This window comes from Gracilinanus agilis, chromosome 3 (assembly GCF_016433145.1).
Source record: "Gracilinanus agilis isolate LMUSP501 chromosome 3, AgileGrace, whole genome shotgun sequence".
In the NCBI taxonomy this organism is placed as follows: domain Eukaryota; kingdom Metazoa; phylum Chordata; class Mammalia; order Didelphimorphia; family Didelphidae; genus Gracilinanus; species Gracilinanus agilis.
The window spans coordinates 669,826,325-669,834,813 of NC_058132.1; the positions used below are offsets into that span (position 1 = coordinate 669,826,325).

Below are 8,489 nucleotides of genomic sequence, written 5' to 3' on the forward strand. Positions count from 1 at the left end.
ACGTGCCTTAGGGTTGGCGGAGGGCTTGAGGTCCAGGACGGCAAGTCCCCAAGGCAGAGGCCCTGTCAAATTATTGTTTTAATGAAAAGAAAAACAAAAATTTAATCCTTACCTTCCGCCTTACAATCAATGCTGTGTGTTGGTTCCAAGGCAGAAGAGTGGTCAGGGCTAGGGGTTAAGTGACTTGGCCAGTCAGAGCTGGAAAATTTCTGAGGCCACATTTGAACCCAGGACCTCCTGTCTCCAGGCCCCCCAGCTGCCCCCAACACTCACTTTTTGGTACAACTTTAGGAGTCAGTAGGAGCGTGGGGGGGGGGCACAGGAATGAGTGTGTGGGGGGGGTGTAAGAGAGGAGGAGTTCCTGCATGGGGGGCGTCCCTGGGTCGTCTCATGGGCGTTCACGCCCCCTTTGGCAGGGTCACTCTAGGCGGGCTAGAGCAAAATCACCCTCCAAACGTGTTGAACCAGTTCTTCCTTCCCTGGGCTGTGGAGGCCAGTCCCGCCATCGTCCCTTACTCTGAGGGGAGACGATGCCCATTCTCCAAGCCTGGAGCACGTGCTCAGCGTCCTTCTCCACTATCTTGCACCCCCGAGGTTTCCTGAGCCGTCTGAGGCCCAGCCTACCCCCACTGCGCTCAGAGGGCTCTTTTTCCCAGTCTCTTTGCTTCCCTTCATCAGTTCTTCCTTCCTTTGTCTTGCCAGGTCCTGGGCCAAGCCTGGATTTCTTCCTCAGTTACAGATGGTGGATCCCTTCCTCCCTTCTCTCTTCCCCTCCCCCTCGCCTTCTCTCTCTTTGGTTTGGATCCCGGCTCTAATTCACGCTGTCTGTGACCCCAGAACCCCCATCTCCTCCTATCTAAAATGAAGTTTATCACGGGCATCTCTTCCAGCTCCAGGCTTGTTGTCCCCTATTTGGAGGAGCATTTATCAAACACCCCACTGTGTGTTAGAGCCCCGGCCTCCAGGGGCTCACCTTTTCCCGGAAGGCCATCTCCTGTTCCCCAATGGGGCGCCACTCTTATTAAGACCTGGGGGGGGCAGGTCAGAAAAGGCCGGATGGTGAGGGGCGAGTCCTTGGGCTGTGCTCTGAAGGAGGCCAGACGCTTGCTGGTAGCCTTGGCCTCCTTTGAGGCCCGGCCTGCCCTCTTTTCCCTGAAGCCCTTCCCAGTCTCCCCTGGGGTTTGTGCTTTCCCGTGGGTCATCTCGTTTTCCCTGCTGGTCCGAGCTTTCTCGGGGGCTCCGGTGTGGAGAACAAAGCCTGGCGGGCAGGCAGACGAGTGGAAAGCATTCAAGATGGCAGCCTGGGAAGACACACCGGGCCAACTGGAATGTTGAGTGTGAGAAGGGCAGCCGTGAAGAGGGAGGCTGGGAAGGGCTCTGAGTGCCCCCAGAGGTCCGTCATCCTGGAGGCACATGGGAGCCAGAGCAGCCTGCTGAGCACGACACTGTCTTGGGCTTTAAGAGGGCTCTCATCCCCCCCCAGGGGCTCCTGGTTGGCCCAGCGGGCCTCCTGTGTGGAGGGAGCCGACCTGCCGGGTCCCACCAGGCAGCCCTTCTGGCCAGAAGTCTCTCTTTTGGACATGTGCTGTTTCCTAGAGTCCGTCACCTTGTCATTCCCCGAAGCCGTCCAGGGCGGCATCTCCCTCAGGAAAGGTGTTGCGGCCTAGGTAGGTCTTGGGGAGCTGACGCTGGAGTCAAGCTCTGGGTTCAGATGCTGCCGGCCAGTCCCCGGGGCGTCCGGGCCAAGTCTCCTCGTCGGCTTCCTTTCTGACTAAACACATCCTAGTTGGCGGCGTCTGTTGCGAAGCCCAGATGGGATCCGTGTAAAGGGTGCCGTGAAATGTCGGCCCGGGAAACGGGTCTGCGGTGCCCGCCGGGTGCTCCTGCGTTAGGGGGCTCTCTGGGGGGAGGCGAGTTCAGAGGCGCTGCAGGGAGCTCAGCGGGAGGGACCAGGAAAGAGGAAGCGAGGCCGTGGGGAAGGCGCCCCTCCCTCCCTTCGCTGCTCTCACGGAGTCCGAGAGCTGGAAAAGCCCAGGTTTCAGGGGAGGGGCAGGAATGGAGGCTGGCAGGGGTTGGGACACCCCAAAGGCACACAGAAGGATCCCCAAACCCTCTCCACCCCCCGCACCTTCTTGGGAGGCCACCCACCACGCAGACAGGAGGAGGATGTGTCACTGCTTCAGCCTCCTTTAACTGGGTCTTTGTGATTTCAGTTGTAAATGCTCTAAATGAAAGAACATATTATCGAGTCAAAAGAGCCCGATTTTCTGCGTCTGGTCTGCTTCCCCTCCTAAAATGCGAGCCCCGGGGGGGGGGGGGGTATCGTGTCTTGTCTCTGCAGCCCCTAACGTCGTGCCTGGCACCTAGCTGGGGTGAACCACAACAGTGTCCTCAGATTCTTACTTTCTGAACCGGGTTCGGTTCTGTTCATGAATTAGGTCCTCCTAATGCTGTGATTTTCTTTGTAGAATACAAACTAACTTAACATTTTTAATTTCTTAGCTATGTGGAAAACAACATGAGAGCCTAGGAAGCGCTCCCTTTTCCAGGAGAAAGCAGAATGCTCCTTTCTGCAGCCAATCGCAGCCTCGAGCTCCAGAGCCATCCGGGCCAGCATCCGGGCGGGCGGGCTCCGGACCCCAGCGGCGCGGTGCTCCTCCTCATACTGGCCAAGACGCTGCTGAACCTCCTGATGAGCGCGCTGGGCAGGAGGAGCCCCTCCCCGCGCTTCCTGGAGTGCTTCTGCGCGTCCGTGGCCTGCGCGGACTTCCTGCTCCTGGCCAGCCTCTCTGCCATCGGCCACTTCCAGGACTTCGCCCTGTGGGGCATGAGGTTCACCAAGTACCACATCTGCCTGTTCCCTCAAGTCCTGTCCTTCACCTACGGCGTCCTGCCTTGCCCCGTCTTCCTTCTGGCCGGCCTGGACCACTACCTGAGCGCGGCCCGCGCGGCCCCCGCGGCCGAGGCCTCTGTGCGGTGGCGCCGCGTCTTCTACTTCCTCTGCGTCCTCTTCGTGTGGACGGCGGCGCTCGCCTACGTCTTGGGGGACCCGGTGATCTACGCGAGTCTGAGCCGGGGCGGCCTCCCCGCGCACCGGTGCCCGTTCTACGCCAGCGCCCAGAGCTACTGGCTGGCGGTGTTCATGCTCGGCGTCCTCCTGCTGGCCTTGGCAGCGTGCTGGTGCCAAGTGGTGGCGCTGGTCCGCTCCGTTCAGATCACGAGCTTCGGGAAGGAGCCGGCCCTGTACTTCCCGCAGGCCCCCGCCTGGGACCGCCCGAGCGGCTCTAGCAAGCCGCTCCTGGCCAGGCTGCTGGTGTGCTTCCTCGGAACGTGGCTCCCCTTCGTCCTCCTGCAGACCAGCCTCCTGTGCCTGGACGTGCGGGTCCCGGCCTACATGGAGCTCAACGTGCCCTGGCTGTACTTCGTGAACAGCTTCCTCGTGGCTGCCGTTTCCTGGTGTAGGAGGCACGAGCCGGAGGGGGCCGAAAGCGCTTGGCGCGCGGACCCTTTTGTCAGCTGGAAATTCTGTTTTACGCCATTCCCGACGGAGCGGACAGAGCCGGCGGAAAAGGCCGCCCCCGTGATCGTCTGTTAGAGTGAGGCCGTGTTGGGTCATTAAAGGCCAGGCTCATGCTGCTGGGCCACCATCTTTGTAAAGGAGGCCAGGAGGAAATCTGAGGACGACCAGCCAAGGATGCTCTAGAAACTGCTTTTGGGGACGGCTCGCCCGGAGGTTGGGGCCCCCGAGCGGAAGTGCACATTTGGGATCTGGATCCTGGAAACGTGGAGAGATTCCCCCCGCCCCCCAACATTCCAGAGATATTTTAGAACGTGCTCAACAAGAAAGTCTTTACACTTTTTGAAGGTCACAACTACCTTAATTTTATTCCAGTTTTATACTTTAGAGAGAAATTTGTTCCAGAGTTGAAAAGCAGAAAGTAATTTGACCAGAGATGGACTGTTGCTATTGTCTGTTAGCCAGGTACCCCAAATCCTTGTCCACCAGAGATTTATTCACAACTTTGCAGGAATATGGTGTGTATTAAACATTTTCAAAGGGTTTTTAAAAATCATGTCTTTGTATGGTGGTGGGGAGGTGTGAAGGATTATTTTCAGTATTATTAAAACACATAAGCTATCTTTTGAGAGGTGGTATGGCCCACTTCAAAGTCAGGAAGACCCGGTTTCAACACTTTGCTCTGACATACTGGCTGCATAACTGAATACTTAAGACATTTAACTTGTCCGTGTCCCTAAGAAACTAAGACTAAATGACAAGTATGGGGATTAAAATTTAGGGGTTTGACTAAAATATGAGACTTCTAAAGTAATATTGTGGCCACCAATTAAAAAAAATATTATAGCTTGTGTTAAAATTAACGGTTTGGCTAGATATGTGAAAATTATAAATCTTTTATTTATTAAAGGTGGAAGGAGTGAAAGCAGAGGAGTACAAAAGGGTAGAAAAGACATTAACCCATCTAACTAAATATTGTTCCAGTGCTTGGCTCAGCCAGGACTTGTTCACCTTCAACCAGAATTAAACTCTCTCCAGAAGACAGGAAGGGAAAGCCGGCTCTTTACTCACCCAGGCTCCCTCCACGAGGCAGGTCAAGAGAAGGTCTGGAGCTGAAGGCCGACCTTCTCGAAGCCCACTTCCTTCTTGGAGTGACTCTCTTCCTGGAGTCCACTCCTCTAGCCTCAGAAATTCAGGGCCTCTGATGGTGGCTTTTTGCCTAGCACCAGGCAGAGTGTGAATTCACCAAGTGCTTTTTCTAGCTCTTCTACCTAGTTCAAGCTTGTGTTGATTCAGTCAAAAGGTAGACAAAGGAGAGTAAATCCCTCTTCACAATCTAGTGAGGTGCTTAAGTTAGGATAACTGTTAGCTCCAACTAGGCAAAAATAATGGATTCCCTTTCACAAGTGTAAACTCAAACAGAACAAAGAATTCCCTTTTACAAGCTCAAGTCAAAAATGACTTTTAACAGCTTTTATTTACAAAGAGGTGGAAAGAGTGAAAGTAGAGAAATGTCTTAGCCTGGCACACTAAGTGTTACTCCAGTGTTGGGCTCAGCCCTGGCAGGGCTTGTTAAAGCCGGTGTAAGGATTAAAAATGATAAAGGCTGACATTATGAGGAAAATTAATATTTTATTTGGGCCCATTTTGATAGAATAAATCAGACCACGCACTTGGCTATTTAAAAAATCCCACCCCCAGTACCTTCTCCCATCTTGTCAGTCTTGCACGCCAGAGAGAGTGAGCCCCAGCTCCACCCCTAATTTTAAGTCACGCTCAACGTTGGTTCCCCTTGTTTGCCGTCATCACGTCAGAAACCGGAAACCCACCAGAACACGGAAAATGTAGTCTCAAAGTCCCCCACATGTCCACAGGAAGTTTGTAAAATACTTTTTAATGGGACACCCAAAATTCCATATAACACACTGGAGGACCCCGTGGTGTCTTAGGTAAAGGTTCCAGCAATGCAGCCTCCTCCAGGAGAAGGAAGTCTCTCCGGACCCAATCTGTCCAGAAGCCAGGAAGGGAAGGGCAGCTCCTCACTCACCCAAGACAAAGAAGAAGATCCAAGTCCAGAGCCACCTCCAAAAGGCAAGTCACCAGCCAAAGACTCCCTGGACAGGAAGTTCAGGACTCTTACAGTCAGTCCTTTTTCCACATGGCTTCCTGTCCCTCTCTACACAGGGGCCGATCCCAGCTTTCAAATTGCCTCACGCTGCTCTGAGGGTGTGAACTCTTATCAAAGGATTCACAAGTTTCTGGAGTTGTCACCCATTTTAGTAAGTGACTTGCAAACTCTCTTACTTAGTGTTAAGTAGGGGTGTTTAAGTTTTTGGTTGATTAAAGTAAAAACAGACAAAGAGAATAAAGAATTCTCTTTCACACAGGGGACAGCTAGGTGGCTTAGTGACTAAAGAGCCTGGCCTACAGTCTGGAGGTTCTGGGTTCAAATCTGGCCTCAGACATGTGCTAGCTGGGTGACCTTGAGCTTAACGAGTCCCACTGTCTGGCTCTTACCACTCTTCTGCTTTAGAACTAATATGCAATACTGATTCCAAGACAGAGGGTTTAAAAAAAGACCAAATTTCAGGACAGTTGCTCACCTTACTTGGTTGTAATGCCAATTACATTACAGGTCTGAATGCACACAGAGTTTACCTTTTTAAAAAGGATAGGATTTGACATTGAGAATTTGAGGATTTGATATTGAGAAATACTGTGTCATCATTTTAACTTCAAAAAAAGTCTCCAAGTTTAAGGGTTGTCTTGCCAGATTACAGAGAAATTTCTTGGGATAGGGAACGTTTTTCAGAGCATATTTTATCACAGCTAATCTAGTTTCTCATTTTCTTACATTTTGCTACGTATATTCCTACGTGGAAAGGTTCCTATTGTGATAAGATAATCCTGAGCTGGGAAAACATGAAAACCAAGCAATAACATTCCAGGCAGAAGTAGAGACTGTTGTGCCACCCCCAGTGACCTCTTTCCCTGCTGCAGGCTCTCCTGCTCTGAAAACAGGGTGGGAAGAAGGGCAGAAGGCAGCCTCCCTGGGTTGGGCTCTCCATGGCTGCCGATCTGGACTCCTGGAGGCAAAAGGAGAACATTCGGAGAGAGAACAAGCCGAGGGCTGTCCTCGATGGGGAAAGCAGAAGCTGCGGCCCCCGCTGGCACCCCGGTCCTTGTGACAAAAGCAGTAGGGCACTCACAGTGCAGGGAGGCGGGAGACGCCAGGGAGACGGTGGGAAGCTGAAGCTTTGTCTGAAATCTGTGATGGGGAGGAGGGGGAGAGGCCAGTTTGGGGACCAGCTGGAATCAATCTTCATCTGGTAACATACCCCAAGAAGTTTTATGAGGGTCGTGCATCATGTGAAACCCTGGAAGCCCAGGGCACGGTGAGATGGTGCCACCAAACTCAGGCCCCAGAGGCCCAAGGCCGGACTCCCTCCCTCCCATCCTCTTACAGAGGATTGTCCGGGCCTGGCCCCCAGTCCCACAGGGACTTTAGCCCACGATTTTCAGGCATTTACAACACTGCTGGGAGCAGAGGTGCAGGGTCCGGCCAGCCTGCCCAGCATCTCGGGAGGAAGTGGGAGGCCTCGAGCATGGAGCTAAGGCCCTGGGCCTGGGGCGGCCGGTGCACTCACTGTCCTGTGCCTTTGGTCCCTGCCGCATTAATCCACACACAGAAAGCCTCAGGAAAGAACCGGGGCTAACCGAGAGAACTGTGTTTCAAAGACCAGCACTGAGTCACAAAACCTCCGCCCTGGGCCTCTTTTTGTCTTTATTTCCTTCTTGAGCCTTAGCCAGTCACACTATGGAACGGACCAGTTGAAAACAAGTGAGGTCAACCTTGTATTTGATTTTACTTGTGTGTGGTTCTTTGTAGAGACAAAAAGAATTCCCCATCATGGATAAATACAAGAAATTCAACACACTACCCAAATGGAAAGAAGCGTTTATTTCTGAAGCAATGAACTTACAACTGGTCTATAATATATTATTGTAATATAAACAATATAAATAAATGATTTTGTAGGCCCACTAAATCTCTACCCAAACCCACGTGAGGAAAAATGTTACAATAATGTTCTATATGAAAATGTGCAGGTACCAAAAGGTGCAATTACAAGCAAGTTTAAGCAGCAGAGTATAAGGTGCTTCAATTCAATAGTTGTGTTGCCATCAACAGACATATGAATGCTAAATTTTTACTTCACTTTTGCTACAATCCACAACAAATATGAAACTCTAAAGTTCATTCACATGCTACTTGTTAATATGAAAGTGCTTTTCTCCTTTTCTTTAAAAAAATACATCAAATGGACATAATCTGCTTTACATAGATCACGGTGTGCTCTTATACTGTAAAATTATTTTAACTTCATTTTCAGGTTATACATTGTAAAAGTTGAGCTATAGACACTAATCTAATTAACCTATGCAATGCTAAATCTATTTCATTTCCTGGTAAAGAATATTCCAATACAATACATGGTAAAGAATACATCTATATATAATTTTGACATTTGCTTTTTGCAAATATATTAAAATGTCTTGTTTTAATAGATAATTTTACACCTCATGATGCTTTGCTCATCCTTGGGGGAATCACGTAGCCCACTATGAGGCTTTTATAATATAAGTATCCGGTTTTAAAACAAGGGGAAGAACAATAGCTTAGAATGTGCTCGAAACTTCCATGAAAATAGCTTTAAATGGAGTTGTAAAATGTGTTGAATGAGACAATATATATACTGTTTGAAGCTCAAAACATTTGGCACCACCATCTGTGTTTCCTCCCTTTACATTGAATGCCATGATAACAATCTTCACTTTACAAAAGAGGATAAATTTTTTTTTTTTGCTTTTAAGAAAATGGATCAAGCATTTGTACAAGGAGTTGAAAATCTAATCTAACCTTAATTCATATATGCTGCAAATTGGACATTAAAAACCCTATACTGGGTCA

The 8,489-nt window shown here is 50.4% G+C and overlaps 1 protein-coding gene across 1 annotated transcript; it reads left to right on the forward strand.

Annotated features, from left to right (window-relative positions):
* The first annotated feature begins 2,560 nt into the window (after nucleotides 1–2,560).
* GPR160 (G protein-coupled receptor 160) lies at nucleotides 2,561–3,595 on the forward strand. Its single transcript, XM_044667731.1, has one exon. It carries the CDS (start codon nucleotides 2,561–2,563, stop codon nucleotides 3,593–3,595), a length of 1,035 nt encoding a protein of 344 aa, XP_044523666.1.
* The last annotated feature ends 4,894 nt before the right edge of the window (nucleotides 3,596–8,489 follow it).